At 41.2% G+C, this 20,222-nt stretch overlaps 1 protein-coding gene across 1 annotated transcript; it reads left to right on the top strand.

The window, feature by feature from the left end:
* Window positions 1-14,542, top strand: LOC117604793 (uncharacterized). The gene is made up of 8 exons (XM_034325265.2): window positions 1-738; window positions 2,643-2,810; window positions 5,809-5,993; window positions 6,705-6,943; window positions 7,065-7,343; window positions 11,902-12,244; window positions 12,858-13,146; window positions 13,376-14,542. Exons 2-8 carry the CDS (start codon window positions 2,649-2,651, stop codon window positions 13,592-13,594), a joined length of 1,716 nt encoding a protein of 571 aa, XP_034181156.1. The 5' UTR covers window positions 1-738; window positions 2,643-2,648; the 3' UTR covers window positions 13,595-14,542.
* The last annotated feature ends 5,680 nt before the right edge of the window (window positions 14,543-20,222 follow it).

Here is a 20,222-nt window from a genome sequence, read left to right as displayed (position 1 = left end):
TGTCTGGTTAGTCGTGGAGGCTGGTGGCGGAGAACGCGTTGCCAGTGATCGGGAGTCGATCTGCGGAAGGTGTGGCGGTTCGTCCGAAAGAGAGAGGAGAAAGAAGATCGGGGCCCGTCGAAACGGGCATTCGAGAGGGGCAAAGGACAGACATAACCTCGACTCGAGTCGACCGTCTTGCCTGTCTTTCTCTTTCTCTTTCGCTCACTCTCTCTCTCGTCCGCGTTTCACTCGAACTCTTCGTAGAGGATCTCCACCGTGGAGTCAGTATCCCGTGATGGTTAGGTACGCGCGAAACCACTCGCGTCGCGTCGTTGACGAGTGAATCCTCCTTCAAGTGACGCTACTGCATGTTGGTTCTTTTTTTTTTTTCTCTACTCGTATTTTCCCCGTGGTTTCGAATTCCAAAGGAACCCTTTTTCGTCGGGTTCGTTTCAATCGAGCAGCGATCGTGGAAAAGTGCATCGGACTGCGAGCAGCTGTCAGATCGAGCTAGCTCGCTCGTTTCGTCGATGGTGTGCAACATTCTCGTGTATACACACACGTAATATAGTCGCGCATGCTGCAACAACCACGGTACGTGGGTCGTACCTATCGTTACAACTTGTTCCTCTGCTCTTCACCGAAACTCGACTGTCCGACTACCGAAGAGAATCCGTTCACTTAACACCACCGGTTGCTTAATTCTTGGGGAAAAGCGCCGCGAGCTCTCAGCATCCACGGATCCATCCGCTGCCGGTTAGTTCATTTCGTATCTTTTTCTCTTACCTCGCATCAACCCCAGTAATGATAATTCAAGTGTACTTGGGGTACTCTGGGTCATTTGCTTGAAATGAATGTAACACGAAGGTACCAATATCCAAAGAATGCAATTTGGAGCAATTTTGAATGTTTATGAGTATTATACTTTAAGGAAATGATGATCTTTGATAATGATCAACCCTAGAAATTGAATTCTAATCAATGTTCAAACTTGTTTGTGAACTACTTAAGCACATCACTAATTGTAACACGTGTTTTAAACAGAATAAAAAATATAGATTAACCGCAAACGATACGATTATTTAAATTCGTAGATTGAGTAATCGATTGTACAAGGAGCCAGGCGAAATCGAAGAAATTTAAATTAAACCGCTTCCGGCGAACCGATGAAAGCGGCAGATTTGAAAGTTACGATTCTGATATTCGCGCGTTTAATCGAAACGCGTTCGAGTAATCGCGTTTCTGTAACGTAACTCCCATTCATCGAGCCAGTTTTCAAAATCTGATTAGCAACTCGGTTAATGAATAAAAAAATTTTCGCGTACTATTTGAAATAATCCAAACTCGTCACGATTAAATTTTCAATCCTGTTGCATTAAAAAAGAACGAAGGTAATTAATTGAGCACAGAAATGAAGAGATCGATCGATTAGAGATCGCGTACGCGATGCTATGCTATGCTATTTAAGACAAGTGAATACGATTTATTATTAAAAGGAACATAAGTCTTGTCGTAAACGGTACCGTGTCCGCGGGGTAAAGCGAACCTATTGCATATTTACGGCTACACGCGAACGTATAAGATTTCGAAACGCGTGTAATGCATAAATAAAGGGAACAAACTTATATCGTAACAGGCAGACGTATCGTATACTATTTCGCATGCTTTCAGCACGAACCGAGTAATACCTATTGACTGACTTGAATTCGAACGATCACGAAGGAAAAAAAAGAAACGAGAGTTCATGCTTTGTACACGTTAGAGACGCGTGTTCAAGAACCGTAAAAATTCACGAATAAAATACATTTTTCATGAAAATTAATCGAATCACAAGGGAGTTCGTTCACGCTCAGACAGCAGCAGGAAGAGTTCAAGGATAAATGAATTATTTTTTTTCATTAACAAAATAATATTTTATCCTTTTCATTGCACCGTTTCGTAGATTTATATTACGGTTGACTTAATAAATTATCCAATTAATTAATAGTTGATTAGTCTACGAATTGCTTTCAGATAATTGCATTAAATTGCGATTTGGAAAAAAAAGAAGAATAAAAAAGCAAATTAATAATCGTTTCGTGGGGGATCGACATTGATCTTAACCCGTTTCGTTCCGGTTCCTGGGATATTTTCGCTTTAGATACGGTATCGGGGCGATTGCAGATCGGTGGGAACCGATTGCTCGCTAGACGGTTAACGTAGAAACGGGTTTAAGCGTGAAAGTAATTGAGGAAGCGGATGAACAGACAAGCTGGTTCGTATTCCTCGCGAAGCAGAAACGGTTGTAGGCTTGCCTCCTGGAAAATTAGCGTCTTTTTTTTATTTTTGCTCGCTTCAAATGTTATGGCCACTTGTTTGAAATAAAAAGATTCTAATCTAAACTAGATACGAAACTGGCTCTAACGTATACGCTTATTAAAAGTAAGAAGAATTTCAATCGTTCTAACAGTGTTTAATATTTATAACACTTATACGGAGCGTTCATTTCGAACAGTGGAAAATGATTATCAATCATCGAGTAACCATGTTGCGTTACTTTCTTCGTTACAAATTACTTTTGACCGAGAGGCTGCAAAAGATTGAAGCCGTTCCATATTGAAAGGGTGGAACGATTCGAAGAAAACGCTAACTCATCGTGTATCTTTTATTTCACCATACAGTGAGTGATGGCCCTGCGTCTGAGGAGCAGCAAGGATGTCAAGAAGAGCTCGTACTACGTTTGGTACCTGGGCGCGAGGGAGGCCAAGGGGGTGGACGCGATGCCCGGTGCCATAGCTTACCTGCTCGAACGAGAACGGCTTCAAGAACCTTTCAAGGTCACGCTACAGGTGAGCACCACCACCGTTCGAAAGATCCGGTTTCGCGGTGTGGCCGAAAATATCGCGAAATATTAAATCAACCCTGTAACTCCTGCGTCAATTTTTGAAATTTTCATTTTCTCGTGTACTTTGTATTTCGAGAATGTTTGATAAAAAAATATCTGAACGTTAAGGGGTTAATTATCCGGTAAAGAAAAAGAGAGACGCTTCTTTTACACATGCCAGTGAAAGCAGTTTGCAGGTCAAATAAAAATCACCAATTTACGACCTCAGCCTACATACCAAGATCGCAGTCCTCGAACTGCTCGCTACTATAATCAGCTTCCTTAAGAACGCTCGTATTTTTCCCGGAGATCCTCTCCGAAAGAGGAAACCTGGGGGGTTGGACCTCGAATTAACGTTTCGACGATCGTTTCGCGATTGCCAGCAGCTGTAAAGCAACGCGTAAAATTCGCGATATGCAAATGAGAAGATCGTTAAGGTGATGGCTAAATTTAACGGGGATTCTTGTTTTCCAAACTTGACCACGTTGGAATTTCTCCTTTTTTTAGGAGGGTAGAAGAAGATTCCTTTGGAACGGATTGGGTCGTTATTTGTATTTTTAGATCTCTGTTGTTTTTAATAAAAAAAAATTGGAATTCCTTTCTTTTTTTAGAGGGGTGGAAAAAGACTACTTTGAAATGGACTAAGTTTATTACCGATCGTTATTTATATTTTTAGGTTTGCCCTTAGTTTAGGAAAAGTGTGTATTTTTATTTTACTTTTTTGATAGAGATACTCGAGGAATCGAAAACTTTTTTGGAGAGTGACTCGGTATGATAACAAAGATATTTTTAGATATTTGAAATGTCGAAATGAAAGTTTGAAAAGTTTGACACGAATGATAGGCTGTAGAGTCGGATGTGGTCGTTTAAAATTCGCTTCGTGTTGGTACTAGGAAAGTTTCGTTTCCCCCTAGAAACCTAGATTTTGTTGTTACGAAAACGTGCCACGAGCGATCGTTGCATCAGAAAGTTAGAAAATCGTTCTTGGAACGATATCAAACCGATTCCTTTCTAGTTTTTGATGAATTCGAATAACGTTTCAAGAACTTAATCATTGAAGATCACTTCCTCGATTTAATTATTATGAATACAAATTTGCCTGAATGCATCAAAGCATCGATGAATAAAATAATTGATCATTTAAAGATCCACCAGAAATTCTTGAACCTTTCAATGTTCATAGTACAATTTATGTTTGATACACGAATAAACTCCACGATGGTGCTTAGTTAATTAGATAAGTGCAATAACTGATTCGTTGACCCGAATCTTAAAGAAACGAGTACGCCGCTAATACATCCGGTGTTGTTCGATATGGGAAAGAGAAAATAAACGGATGACACCGAAATTGTCCCGCGACCGTTAACCTGGCATGTTGCTCGACATTCCCGTTGCATGTCAATCGAAATTTGCAAACAGGGTTGTTGCACATCGATGTAAAACGCCGATTTATCACGTCAATTTGTGGCGAACAAATCGCCAGTACGTTCGAGACCGTCATCATTGATTGATGATCTTGCGTATAGTAATTGCGCTCGAGATACGAACTCTGCTGTTCGATAATTAGATTTTATATCAGCTGAAATGAAATTTCTGCACGATGATCGACAGTTTTGGAGCAGCTACTTTGTTAGTTCTTTAAATTACAACTCCATCCCTTTAAAATGAAAAAGAAGAATTTCTATTGTAATTAATAATTATTAATTATGTATGACACTGAAATTGCGACATGAAATTTAATGTCATGACGTGAAGACTAATTTTTAAGGTAACAAAAAAATTCAGTGTCATGGTATTAAATCTTATGATTCACTGTCGCGTGAAAACGTACCCTAAGGACGAGCGAGCATCGAAGCTTTATCGTATGGAAAACAAAGGTGCCGTTATCGTGGCGTCGAATCTTAATGGACTCTGATTCCAGCTGCACACACGTATGGGTGTACGTACATTCAGTCGACGAATGAATTCGCCGCGGGCGCGTACACGCGTTTTTCAGAAAAAAAAAAGTCGTGAAATTGTTACGAAATCTGCCGCATGGTCCGCCTAATTGTTGTGTAAGTGTAATTGCACGGTTGCGAGAGATCGCTCGCCTTGAGAATATTTCTGCGAGCCGAATTTTCGCGACAGCCTTAATGAACAGTCTCGTCGGGACGAAAATTACTGCTCATTTTCTGCGGTCGATTTCGTTTTCAACCGCAGATCTTATAATATTGTTCGCCCATCTTGGTAGAATGCACAAGGATTTTGCAATTTTCTTGCAAATCCAAGGATCGTTGTCTGATTGAAATTTCCTTCGACGCCGGGATAGTTGACATTGTAATTTTAATCAATTTAGTTCATACTTTTCTTCTTTGGTTCATCAAAGTTTTACTCCTTCACATTATCTTAGAGTATTGAGAATCGACCCACGCCAAAAATCGCTGGATTACTCATCGAATTCGTAATGAATTCTCATGGCCATTAATGAAACGATACGAGGATAATTACATTGCCGAGGGCAAGTATGTAACAATTATCGACGTTTCTACACGCACGTCATTTCTAAATTTGCGATCGTAAAAATAGAGAAAGTACCATTTTTGTAGTATCTTCTTCACTTTCATCGTTCCCTTCTCATTATTTGCTTTCCAAAAGAAAATTATACTTTTCACGGAGCATTGTCTTCGGGGAAAGCCTTTTCTTTTCAATGATAAGGTGGTTCGTTTTATTGAAGGTTGTCAATCGACGTTCGTTCGTTTCGATTAATTATTTTCCCGTTCAGGTTTAGTAAATTTCAAGCGACATTAACGATTATTGAATCACATTTCAATGAAGCAACGAGGCGAGCGAAGTGGCACGAACGGTCGATTTGCATTTTAGCACGCAACACTGTCGCGTTTTCGTAACCGTGTGTATACGTTATAATTAACCCGAGTTAATTAGAGAACAGGCAGCTGATCATGGTTACCTTACGATTGTGTTAGGTGAGCAGTAAGGGACTGAAGATTATACAAACGGTTCATCCAGGCGGCTCGACGAGGTCAGCTGTGAAGCATTTGGTACCAGGACACGCTGTGCTTGCAGCGGTGCAACGGGAGGATGTCGTTGCGGCCACTCTTCTGCTTCCAAATCCGGCCACCAACAATCCCGTCCACGTGCACGTGTACAGGTTACTAGAAATCCGTGTTACAACATTATTACTATACTTTAGACCCGAGCAAAATTACACAGTGAAATCTGAAATACTTAACTGTGCAAGTAAACTCATTCATTTCTTGAAGCCTCATTATCAAATTGACTCGTTGATTGGTTCGTTAGCCGCACGAAACCTTTCCGATGTCTTCGAAACATACGCTAAGCGTAATATAAATTTGCGATATAAACGAAGCACGAAGAGAAGAAGGCACGCACTCGAGTCGTTAATGAACTGCTTCCCTGGATTCTAACGGGTCGCTAATAACGTTCATAAGTCAACGTTCACGCATGCTAATCCCATTGGCGTGTGATGTTCGTTGCAACGCATCGGTGCCGCGAGAACAGCCTTGCCATTGAAAACAAAATCGTTCCTAGTATTTTCATTCGTTTGAACGCGCGTGAGAAGCTCGTTTGTGTTATTTTTTTCAATCGATCCGCGATTTTCCATCGCGCAATCAGGCACACGGGATTATACAACGTGGCCATTCAATTCATGAATCGGCGGTTTCGATCAGAACCAGGTAAATGGTTCACCGTGACCGTATTTCTTTCCTCATTCGGTTCACGGGAAATAATAAATGATAAATTATGGTGGATTCGTGAGATCCTGTAAAGCTTTTATGTTCCACCATCGGAGTGTTTGAATCTTGATATTTCAAGTTTCTCTGCTTCTTCTGTCTTTCAGATGTGATTCCGTCGAAACAGCCGAATTGTTGGGCGGTCAGTTGAAGGCACTCGCCTCGCACACCGATAATTTGGCCAGGGTCACCTCGTTGGAAGGTAGAGTGCGCAGTAATTTGGGCAGCGATGGCCGAAGTACCAGGGAATCGGAGTCGTCTGAAGGCAGTGGTGAGCTCAGACACGATCCGGTTCAAACTACCACGATATACGAGTCCTTGGCTGCAGAGTTGCGGGCTAAGTTGGGTAAATATTTTCCTAAAAAATAAAATGTTACAAATTTCAGTATGGAGTATTACGAGAGTAAGGAAAAGTATAATTTAAAAAGAAGTAGGACAGATGCAAGATATACTTGCTTTTTATACAGGCAGAGGAAATTCAGGGGACAATGACGTGGGTCCTATACTACTGCCTCCGCGGGATTATGATACCGTGCACAGACATCGTGGTAATCTGGCTGGCATCGAATTCAGACGTTGCCTGAATCAAACGATCGTAGGTGGTAGTACGACGATTGACAGAGGCGGCACGAGGAGTGCTGCCAGCAGTGGAATAGGCTCGGACAGTGCTGCTACGCCCCCGCCTTATCAGAGTCATCATCCTTTGGGCCCAAGACCATCGAGACCTTCTAGAGATTCCTCCTCCGGTGAGTGGATTATACTTCACTTTGGTTTTGCATGTTGTATGATCTTGTTTTTTTATTTGCCTGAAAGGAACTGGAAGTTTGAGGTTGGAGGATGTTTGATAGTGTTGGAGATGTTATGATTTTTGTTAGAAAAGGATAAATGTGGGGTGGTCTTGGGATTGACTTTGTTGGAGATAGGGATGGGGTGGAAATTAGAAATTTGAAGATGTTTGATGAGGTGCATGGTGCAATTGCAAGTTTCAACATATTTTATAAATGTTAGATGGCGTTTTTTGAAAATAAAAGAATTTTTCAGAGATTATTGATAAAAGAAGAAGATAAGCTGATGCTCTTTCAGCTGAGACTAAAATATTCTTAAGAACTGATCTTAAAATGCCTTTGATATATGAAATCACATAAATTTCAACTTTCAACTTCGGGATAATGTTCGAAGGAGTTATACATAATGATGATTTGGAAATATATTTGAATTGCATGTTCCGACAAAACCCCGTCGAGAATGATGTCACACGCGTCGCCGACTGTGAATTCCGTAACGAAACACCGTACCGCGTTAAATACCACCAACTGTCGATGAATTACGACACCTCGGTGTTGTGCGTGTAACATTGCAGCGATTTGATAGTCATGCTGAGCAAGTGTGAAATTTGTTGTGAATGAAAAGCGCCAGTGAGTACGGTGTTCACCCTGACTGCGGTGCAAACGACACACCGTTGTTTAACACTTCCAATCGATATTGTTATTTTCATCTTATTTCTGCTTCAAATCTTTAAAATTCTTAATTTACATTTTGACACATGCTCGTTTAAAACAATGTCATCCTCTTGCGTTCTAAGGATTTCTCGATTCTGTTACGATGGGATGTTGCAAGGGAGGATTGTCGCGGGTGATTGTCGGCTAATTGCCAAGTGGAAAGCGTCGTTTTCCAAGGAAATTAGGCGATCCGTTGGAACGGATCATTACGTCGGTCGAGGAGGCGATTGCACCGGCTGATGCTGCACGAAAGTGAAAGTCCCAGGCTGCTTCTTTTCCTGGTCCCACTCAGGAAACGATCCTGCATCCCGTAATGATTCTCCCTGACATAGCAGATGAAGCGTGGAACGTTGCGTTTCCGCGAAAGAAATTTATCGTGTTGCCTTCGGCGTCGCTTATAATTTCTCAGCCGAATAAATTACGGGTTGCAATTGCTGACGTAACGTCTATTTTGTGACAAAGACGAACGGTAATTAGCCGACGGATAGAAATTACTATCTTCAATTTTTTAGGATCGATTTCAACAGGTCGTAGTTTATACACCAACAATATCAAGAATTGAGTAAAAGAGAAAGAAGAGACTCTCATTTCGTCGCACACATACGTGTTTAATTTCCAAAATGGTAACTTTCTCCAAGTGGAACCATGACGAACGATTCGATCGTCAGAATTCGTCGGTGATACGGAATTCGTCGAGCAATGATCGAAGTGAAAGCAGACGCGAGCGAATTCGTTATTAGACCGACGACCACGCGTTTGCATTGAACGCGAGCCAGCCACCCGGAGAAAGAAAAATCGAAGAGCTTCGGAACGAGGAGGACGGCGACGAAGAAACGAAGATTTTTCGTAGCTCGTCTGAGAAACTGTGTTACGGGGTCGCCATCCGCCCGGTTTTCTACGAGCTCAGATAAGATTCGAGGCGGAACACACGCGGCCACCTGTTCGCCCGGTAGAAAGCGTCCAAATTTTTGTCCTGCGCCCGCTGTTTCGAAGTTTCCAGCGAGTTATTTTCGATTTCACGTTCCTTCGTTCTCTTCTGCCCTCGGGCCATACAAAATTCCAGCAATTCCATTTCATTATCGAACAACAAATTCCAAACTGAAACTCTATCGCTAACGTAACCGTTATGTCGAGTCGAAAATCTGCGGAAGATTAATAACGGATCCTGTCTAAAAAAATGCTCCCCGGTGAAAAGTAGCTTTAGTCGGTCAGTAGCACGTACGTCTAGAAAACGTCTTCGTCAGATGAAAAATCATTTGTATGTTCGCGTTTGAGTCGTAAATCTGCTGAACGATTCTCGGTTTATTTGCGATTTAATTGCCTTGGACAAAGAAACAGTCGTTCGATCCCCGTATCCGTGGATGTGCATAGGAAAGCAAATGCATCTTTGAGGCTAATGACATCCATCTGGCTAATCGTGTTTTAACGCTTAGTTTAAAATTCTTTGACATACATAGCTGAGATGTTTTTACTGTTTCCAAATATCTCAGATATCTCCAAGTATTTTCCAACTCATTAGCACTGATGCCCATAGTACGCTATATTATTTGGTCGTATCACTTGCTCTATGTATTAGCGATAGAAAAATGATCCGAAGGTTGCCAGTCAGTGCACACGGGTAAACGATACCAAACTGGTGATGGTCAATCTGTATGTATGTATGTACCTGTAGGCTGGTACCTGTTGCTGACACGACGTCCTAACGGTATTCTTTCCACTGTAACAGGTGTCCAATACAATCTCTCGTGCACGTAGTTAACACGGAGAAGCCAGGGTCTCTGGCCGATGCGAGATACGAGTGAATACCATTTGACTCTTCTTTTTTTTACCTCTTCTCGAAATTTATTCGTTTATACGGTATATGGGTCAGTCGTCCGTTAAAAACGTGTTTCTCGAGAAGAAAGCACGTAGAGGGAAAACGCGGGCTGACTTTGAAGTTTCCATTGATCCTGTCGGTCTTTGTCCGTTTTTTTTTTTCAACTCCTTTGCGACAACGAGATATTTCAGAGTACGAATTATTTAGAACACTTTGGGGAAAAGTACGTAGGTACTTCAGATTATCAATAAGATAAGAATCTTCAAATTGGCACAAGTAAAACCAGATAAGGATAGTCACAGACACGAATAAGAATTTCAAAGAGCGGAAATAATCTATAATGATGCGAATAGTTTAGGTGACCTACAAACATCATTCTCGATTATCATGAATGAATACACTTGGAGTAGGTAAATGCTACATCCTCAATTTTCAAGAATTTCAAGTTCACGTTATCCTAAAAATATATTATTAGAACGATATTAATATACGATAGTTGTTGAAACGATAGAACCAAAGTCTAGAAAAATAGCGAAGGAATAATGTTGCATAAAAAGGACGTAAAGCGAGTCGATATCTCGTATGCCGATCACGACCCCCCGTAACAACGAGGAGAAAACGTTGGAAGCGTTCGCTGACGGGGTCGTCGTCTTCTCCTGTAAAATCGCGGGCTCTGGACGTTATATCATTCGTCTTTTACGGGCCAGGAAGAACCCGTTTTGCAACAGGTGTCTCGGGGACACGGCACGATCACGATTTCCACGTTCGTGTCTCCATATAAGCGCCGCTTCTCTCGGCTCGGTTGATCGTCGCGCGAGTCGCGATCTCTGGCACACTTTGCTCCGTTCACGATTTGCCTGTGTATCGATACATACCGCGTACAAACTAACCCACGAGCTTCCCAGATTCCGAAAGGCGATTAGCTCCATGACGATTAATTTATCGCCACGTTGAATAGCCGCTTTTACACGGACGTGATACCACGTTCTCGTTGGCTTCTGCCACCATCTATGCTGAACCGACTAGTGCGTTTGAAAGTTGTTATGTTTATACGACTAACCCTTTACTTGGAGATCACGCACGTGTACATGTACGTGATGAGAATTATTTTATTAGGAACTTCGAAATTTTTGCCTTTTGTCAACATGCTTCTCGCATTATGATCCCTAAAGGTACTTAAGGCCTCAACTTCTGAACTTAATTCTCCCAATTTCTGTTTCACCCAAGTTGAGACTTGCAACATATATTAATTCATTCTCAAAGGTATCTAGACCGTAACATTACGATGATATTAAGAAGATCCCAGGCTCTTTGCCTTTTAACTTTTACCGAGACCGGCATTTCGTCGCTCCAGCAATGCTCGAGCGTTGCGCAAACCCGTTGGAAAGGTGTATTTCCATAGGGGAGTGCTCTCCGTTCGTCCAGTATAATAATCACGATCTCGACGATGACCAAAGACGACGATACACGTTGATACGTTGAAGGGAATTATGCGAAGGTGTTGATGAATTCGCGTACAAATCGACCTCGTGGGAGGTCACGTTGAATTAAGTTCCGCATTCTCGGCCCACAGCCCGAGGCAGCCGGTGCCTCCTCGCGCCTCTTTCAACCTCCTCTCTCTCTCCTGGCAGCTTCGTCTTTTCCAGCTTCTTTTTAAACTTCTGTGACCTCTTCAAGTGGATACCAGAGTATTCTGGCGGCTGGTATCCCTCGTGACAGGTTGCCTGATAAAAGAGAAACCATGCCTTTTACCTTGGACTTTCTTGATTCTTTCTTCTCGACCGACTCGATGACTTTGAGCTGAATCCTGTGGACTGGTTTGATCCATGCTGTTTCGTTCTATTCAGACAAACTACTAGTAACATGAGAAATAATAGAGACATCGAAAGTGCATGGAGAAACTGTCGAGACTTTCTTTTAAATGTTACAAACTATTCAATTATTTTTTCATTGATTCGTACTCAGCGATGACTGAAATTTATTTTTCAGATGACGACTGGGGAGCACCGGCAGAGGAGAACGATTATCTCCCTGAATCAGAGACAACAGGAACAAGTTTAACGCTACCGAGATTACCGAGAAGTCCTGAGAGATTACCTGTTCAGGTGAACAGAGGTATATCTCCGAGTTGCAACAGAAGTCGCAGAGCGGCAGAATTTAGACAAAGATCACCGAGCCCTCAATACCAGCCCAGAATGAGTCCTGGGGAGGTGACCAGCCCCAGGGAAAGATTCCAGGATGCCAAGGAGATGTTCAGAGCAATGGAGCGAGAGGCAATCGCGAGGCCTGTCCTTTCCAGGCAGAGAGATGTTGAAAGTCATCCTGCGCACAGGTACAATGCAAACATTTTTCTTTCATCTTTTCCGCTCTGAGCGGGGAAATAATTTCCGAATCGAATGGTCGCTAGACACTTTTCCTCGATTCGTTTCGAATCAACTTTCAATGCCATAAGTTAAGTGTCGACCTTAACTAGTTCCTCGTAGCTGTTTTCTAATCCCGAGGAATTTATAATCGATTCGTCGATTCAATTTCTCTCGACCAGAAAGACTAGTTTTAAAATGCCGAGAATTATCCGCGTGTTTTTCTCCGTTTGACGTTCGTTTTGGGCCAGCAATCACCGGTGTCAATCTCAGGTAAAAGCTGTCTAACCACCTACGAAGTAACTCGAGCATTCTGAAGGGTCCGCTGTTGTGCACCGATGTCAGAGAGAACCTTGTAAATTTCTCATTCAGAAAGCGAGACTGACACGTTCTCAAGTTTAACACGTTTCAGATATTAAAACAATTAGAGTGTTATATCGTGACAGTGATACTCTGCAATTAAATTTCAAAATTAACTCTTTCTTTTTCTATATGAAATCGAGTTATAGAGATATTTGTTGTTACGAAATCATTCGATAATACAAATGATCTGATTTTAATCGATATCGTTTCTCGATACGACAGGATCGAGTCGTCCAGGCACATTCACGAGGATCAACCGGCTCGTCAGCATCCAGCGAGCATCAGTTCAACGACTGCCCATGAACACCTGATCAGACGAAATCATTCGGAAGTATCGGAACGGGAGAACGATATTTCTTACAGAGCTCGACCACGGCCCCGAACCCATCATTATGCGATGGAACGCCCACCAGAACAAGAGGTCTCGAGGCCTCGGCCAAGAAGCTTGTACGAAAACCCAACGGTTGGAAGAGATTTCCGAGATCAAAGGAACGTCGCTGATCCGAGAGAAGTAAGGGTCATTGATTCTCCAACCTGTTGTTCGAGCATTTTGCTTCGAGAAACCTGTTCGAATCGGCTTTGTTCCTTGGAATTTTCGTGACAGTCTTTGAATTTTCTACGATACCGTGTTCCCTCTATTCGAGTTCGAATCACCTTTCCACCTTTCAAAGAACCACCTTTCTTCTTTAGAATTTCGTATGAAATTCTAAGTTTTAAGGATCTTGGATTTTTTTCAACAGGTTCGGGACTTCCGAGACCGCGCACACGTGAGAGAAATACGCGAGAAGATACGCGCCAGGGCGACGACTTATCAGGAATTGTCTGAGCACGAAAGATACCCAGGACTCGATCGCGACAGTGCCAGACCTCCTCTGGAAATCGTACCCACGCCGAGCAGATACCGGCACAGCTACGCGGAACCGCCCAGACTCGGCCTGGCGGCTCTACATCCTTATTGAGCCATCGGCTCGTTGTTAACTAATAAATTAATCGACGTATCGATATCATGTCGTAGGAAGTTTGAAACATCGTCTTCGAGGAATGCGACCAATTAAAAGGTCAACGATTGGTTATTATTAAAAAATAGTTATTATTTTTATAAGAACTCCTCAAGTATTTTACTTAGATTTTAATGAGACTTCCTAGGTCAAAATATAAATTCTGGTTTAGGAAGTCTCACTCCTACGTGGTCTTAAAGAGGCCTCTAATTAGACATTGAAATCAGAAGAGGATTCTTCTTGTCGGAAGAGATTTTTTCATTCCTATTTTATAATACTCAAACCTCTAGCCGAGTGTTCAATGTCTTTGACGAGGAAAATTGGAAATAATAAATGTTCAAAACGAATTTCTGATAAACACCGTGGCCCACTTATGACCCACATGGTACAGAACGTATTAAAGATACTAGAAATTAAGGTTCCCAGTGAGCAGTGATAAAAATGAATTTCTTTTGTTAAAATTAATGTATTAATTAGATCACTAATTGCTCCAAATTTAGATGCAATTTTTAAGGGACCTTATGAAACATATTTTATCAAATAATATTCAATATTGCACGAGTACCACGTGTTATTTCCAAGGTTCTCGTTTGACAAAGAACGAAAGGGTATCCTTGAAAATTCAAGGAGGATTGTAGATTTTTGCGTACGTCGATGTCGTCGGCCCTGACCAGTCCAAGACGAATAAAGATTGAACTTTTATTATTCTTGTATTTACGAAGCTGCATTTTGTTGCATCGTGGACCAAGATCCTCGAGTCGAGGATCTATTTGTTGACTATTTGATCGCGACTCCGAGCATTATATTGTTATCCGCGTCGGACTCCAGACTAACGATAATAATAGGAATAATAACAGCAGTAACACTGACAATAATAGTAACAATAATAACGGTTAATAACAATAAACTCTGTCATTTTCTTTGCGTTCACCCCTTCTACCCATTTCCAGATTGAAACGAACATTAAAAAAAAAGACACGAAACTTTGCAATTAAATATAGAATTAAATTTCGATATGATGCACTTCAACCAAAATTAGTAATAAATAAGAATAAGACATTTTGCGGGGTGTATTTGAATAAATTTTATGGGAACAATGAACGGAATGGATTCGCTTAATAATTCATGGCACGATGCACCAGAGAAAAGAAAGGGTTTCCAAATATATGTGCCATGCAAATCTCGGATGACCACGCAATAAATGTTTCATGGAGATAGCCTTTGCAAAGTGCATAACACGAACTGCACTCTGATTATTATTTCCTTTTGTCTCCTTTATTACCCTTTGTTGCGCCTTCTACTATATTGAGAACTACATTTGTTTGACACCAAATACCAAAAGATAAATTTTTCAATTTTATGTAAAAATACAGTTGGTACAGGAAAACGTTCCCTTATTAAAATTTCAAAATTAAAACACCCCATTATAGGCAAATATTCTATAAAAATTCATAGTATAGTAGTTGGACTACAGTACAAGGTTTTAGTATGATTTCTCAGTAGATTTCGTAGGGTTGTAAAATTTTTTCGCCGATCGTGTGAATATATAAAATAATTAGCACAGTTTCGGTCACGTCATAAAAATTTCTCTGATATGAACACCGGCACACGTCCAGCGGGATCACGTACGGTGGCTCGTTAAATTGCTTTCATGGTTAACGGAGCAGGAAGTGGCCGATTTGCATTGTTCCCGTGTCTATAGTTGTTGCACGAATAACAAATGAATAGAAAGTCTTTCACGTTGAATCGAGAAGGCGAAGACAAATAAATCTCCGACTTTGAAATGAAAGAATTCACAGTTTAACGAATAACGAAATGATATTTTCTTGTTCACCGAAGAAACAATGATCTAACCGAGATTTCTATGAACTATGACAACCGCAAGGATCACGATTCAAAAATTAACCACCAAATTGCACTGGAATGGCGGTGTTCACCGCAAAAACGATACCCATTTATCCTCGATTTCTAAGCCAACTCGGTTGGCTCGTGGTTTTCCTAGTTTCTCGATAGAATTCCGCAACTCGCCGCTCAATTATTACGTAAGAAGATTTTTTCGAAGAGAATAATATTTTTCTAATTGATCGGTTGACTAATTAAAGATCAGTGATACGTGAAGTTAAATAAACGATCACTGTTATCTTTTCTAATAAGAAATACCAAAATATTATTACCATTTTCAATGTAGCAATATTAATCAAATGCTATTTAATTAATTAGTTAATCAACCGAAACCAGCAGTTGTAAAATAATAAATAAATAAAAAACGAACAATGTCGGTCAATCGAATGTGTACCAAGCGACCATTGTTTCATGAACGCGAAGAACGGTACCGTGAAATAGGTCCCTAATGAGATTCACACTCCCAGGGAGACCGATGGAATTCAGAAATTTGATTACCGTTCCGAACGGTCACGGTGACGCATTCTAGGCGATCTGACACCTTGGCCTTGAAGAGTCAAGGAGGAAAGAGTGACACCCATGAGTCTGTAGGAACGCGAGGAAAGAATGGGACCTTGGTTTTGAAGTAGCGCGAAGGAAAAGTGGCGGCACGACTTCTGAGTCGAGAAATAGTTAGCAATTTATCTTATCTAGCAAAAAATAGAAAGGAACTTGACGAATCTCGATTTTCCCCTGAAAGAAATGAAATGTAAGAACCAGGAAGAAAAACCTCTCCATCGGTATACGATCTTTAAAAACTCTTCGATTTCTAAATCCCCTAACGCGTACCATTCGATCCGTGAGAAAAACAGATTTACGGATTAAAGAAGCGACCTGACCGTACAAGAATAAAGTGGATCCCATTCTCCCATAAAGGGAGTTGCTGCTACGAACCAGCTCGTTCCTCTCTCGATGGCAGTGACCTGTTATGGGGGGTCTCTCACGGGTCCCAACGCTTTAATGCTCACGTGCGATGGCTCTCGGTTAAATGTCAGCCTTTGTACTTTGCAGTTTCGATATTGTCTGCTGTTATGGGAGTTGGCTCGAGTGAAAAAATTCGCTGGGAAACTTGCCACTCTTAGCATTCCATTCGATCGACTCGCTCTATGTTATGTTCCTTCTATTACATTTATTAATAAGACACTTCCGTTGGATGTTATCTATTTTAATTACCATAAATCTTGACACAGGCACTTTAACAAATTCTCAGATTTCAAACGAGAAACCTGAATCCATCGTTCTTTCATTATCAAGAATCAAAGGAGAATTACTCCTATCCGAAATGATAGATCCGTGAACGAAGAAATAAATAAAGAATCGAACACGGTTCGATGCACATCTCGAAGCTGATCGAGGAAGGAATTCGAATGGCATTCGAGCTGGAAGTTAGCTTGCGAACCGAGCGTCATTCAGCTCTGCTTTCGCATGAGTTTCATGCGTCGCGTCGGCATTCTGCCATCAATAGTCATGTGGATGTGTTGCAAGCCACGACCCGACCAGCTCTGCCTATCTAAAGGCACAGCTACGTGACGGAAAAGCGGATACCCCGTGTCGGAAGTTCCGTTGCTCTCGATGCGCGTACGAGAAAGAATTTTTCTAGTTTCTCCTACGGCATTCGGTTCGCTTGTCAATATATTCTATCGAAGCTCGTTAATTTCGAAGATTATTCCATTGAAAGATATTCTTTTTCATCAAATTGTATCATATATTCCAAATAAAAAATAAGTATCTCGATTTCTCAGCTCATTCTTGAACAGCCACCAAGAACGGTGCCTTAGGTGTATGTTAATGAACTGTTAATTACTGACTGGTGCACCGTAACGAACGACACCCGTTAGATCGGTAAGGTAACAGCATTTTAAGTTGGTCACATTAGTAAAAGTGAACCGCTACGTAACTCGTCTCTTTTTCCTAACACCAACGGCTTCCGTTATTCTAATCGACAATGGAGACTTCAATGCACGCATGTGTCGTCGATGTAGCTGTTCAGCGCGAAATAGAGTCTCCAGCTGAACAAATTGCGTGTCACATGCATGAAAGACTTATGAGGTAATTATGGAGGAAAGAATGTCTGTTTTCAATGTAAATGAGAAACATGAATATATTGCCAGGCTCTCTGTTTATTACCTCTGACACGTTTGATTCTTCAGCATGTAATCGTTTAATTTTCTAATGAAGTTTCGATGAAATGATACGATCGGAAAAAATTGTTGCGTTTCGAGGTGGGTTAAATTTTTCCAGAGGCTGGAAAACAAAGAAACAAAGATGACACGAGAAGGAAAGTACGGGCAGCCTGAACAAAATGTCACGCTCCCGACGTTTAGGTAACAGACACGAAAGATTCATGAATTTTTACGCATGTTTCCCATAGCCTGGGGCTTGTTTGCATGGAACTTTCAAAGAGTTGGCACGCTGTTGTCGTAGAAAGCAGTTAAGATCGACGACGAGCTTTCCAGAGGATTGATCTATGGCTCAAGGATTTCCGGAATGCGAGGATGGAGGTTTCAAGAGAGATTGTTTAAGAATATATTTGATCGGTTATTTCACCGAATCAACAGAGAATTACTGGTGTCTGGAAGCAAGAAGAAGTGAAAACGACAAGGGAAAGATGATGGTAGAAATTGGTCAATTTTAGACGTGAACTTTTTCATCGATGGCAAAGTTTCTTTTGTAACTTTGTATTGCATTGTAAATTGGTAGTCAATGTTCAGTAGAGAAATTCTCTAATTTGCGGTTTGAAGTAGCTACCGCCATGTAAGAGCATTGATATCAGTTAAATTAAAGTAGCGAAACAAGGGTTCGCGGAAAAAGGAAGTGTACAACAAGTGTCCTGACATCGTTAACCCGGAAAAAGAGAAAGAAGATTGCCAAGTATTTTAAAAGCTTTCCCCGGCTAACTCGAGACCGGTATTGCTCTTTTGCCGGAAGTATAAGTGGGATTTCTTTGCGGCTTCGAACTCCCTGGTAAAAGTCACTACTGTATTGCTAATCATTTATTACTTATTCTTTTGTTCACTTTATTTGCATTAAAAAATCGAAAAAGAGAAGAGAATACTTAAACTTAATTTTAAATAAGTTGACTCATTTTTCTCTCGTGAAAGAGGAATTAATTATTCTTGATCGTTCGAGGAACAAAGAAAGGCATAATTTCTTTTGTGCAATTTTATGGTATTGGAAATGATAATGGAAGAAAGATGGGAGAAAGATTCCCATGCAAGGAGGTGATTGCACGCGGTACATACAGCTTCTGAATTCCTCGTAATTAACGTGACAACGACCCACTAACCCACTCGATCCTCGATTTCAGGAACCTTCGAAACATCGGGCCACAATTCGGCCACTCGATCTTAAAATACATTGTACAAGAGTACACAGTAACTGCTCAAAACTTGTTAAATTATTTTTCCTAATATCATAATTATAGTTCCTAAATTTTTACTTATTACAATATTTTCCAAAGGAACAATGCTCAAAGATATTAAACAAATAAATAGAGAACCTCTCTCCAACAAAAGTAGATATTCTTGTTTCGAAATAAAATAGATAGAAAAGTCGTAAAACGAGAGGTTGAAGATGAAGAGACAGATTATAGTGATGCTGGGAGGAACCAGTGATTTCAACGATGGGTAAAGCGCTTTCGTAGAACCTCACGGTCGTCCTTCGACCAACGGAGGATCCACCTTCTGAAATAAATACCCGGTCAACTCAGACCCGAATCCGACTATTTACATACTAATGTGCCATTCTCGATCGTCTGGAATGCAAGCGTGTTTTTTAAGAGCCTGTCCAGTTCGAACGCCTTCTCTTTTTCAACGTTTGAAAGTACGAAACACGAAACTTGTGATACGGTTGGAATTTTTACCATCAGCTTTGAAGGGGTCATAAATAAACAGCGAAACAAAATTGCAACCATTAATTTAGTCCTGAATTCGTCCTGTGCCATTTCAGAAATTACGGAAACGAGCGGTAAAAACACTGCAGAGTGTCATTAATTTCGTTCCAGTCTTGTTTCGTCGATGTTAGTCGCGATAAAAGAAGAGTATAATGTGTATATTATGTTTCCAACGTGTACGACCAATCCAGGTTGGAATTTCCTGTGCGAACGTCGTGATATCCCCGCAATTTCTACGTCTTCCCGTTCCCTCGAAAACAGGCTGGCGAACTAACCGGACGACCACTATGCTTTCAGGTGTAATTAGTCGCGAGAACAGTGGAGTCGAAGACAGGAAGAACCAGGGAACGCTAGTCGCGTCACGTGAAGCCAGAAAACATAGAATCAGGATCGCGTGACCAATAAAATCCTGACGGTCACCCTGGCTCCATCCTGCAGACTTAAGGTCTCTAATAGAAAAGTGCACCTTCGCTACAATGACCACCATAACCGTTTTCAAAGGACCAACACCTCGTCCAGAGACCTTGAAACGTGTGAAAAGGCAGGATTTCCTTTGCAGGGACAAACCGTTCATCAGGTAAGATTCCCAGACAACTGGCAACCTTTCGATATGCACGCACCTGTAAGAAAACCCAGCGCACCGTCGAGAGTTGCCCTTTATAGGTCAGAGACTATCTGGGCGTTCACTGCTATATAAAATAACAGATGCAATTTGATCAATCATAGATACAGATCCTTAGAATGCTATCACTGAGA

The sequence above is a fragment of the Osmia lignaria genome, chromosome 5, assembly GCF_051020975.1.
Source record: "Osmia lignaria lignaria isolate PbOS001 chromosome 5, iyOsmLign1, whole genome shotgun sequence".
Classification (NCBI taxonomy): Eukaryota; Metazoa; Arthropoda; class Insecta; order Hymenoptera; family Megachilidae; genus Osmia; species Osmia lignaria.
The sequence above is the reverse complement of the archived record's forward strand: the minus strand, read 5'-3'. Positions and strand labels throughout refer to the sequence as shown.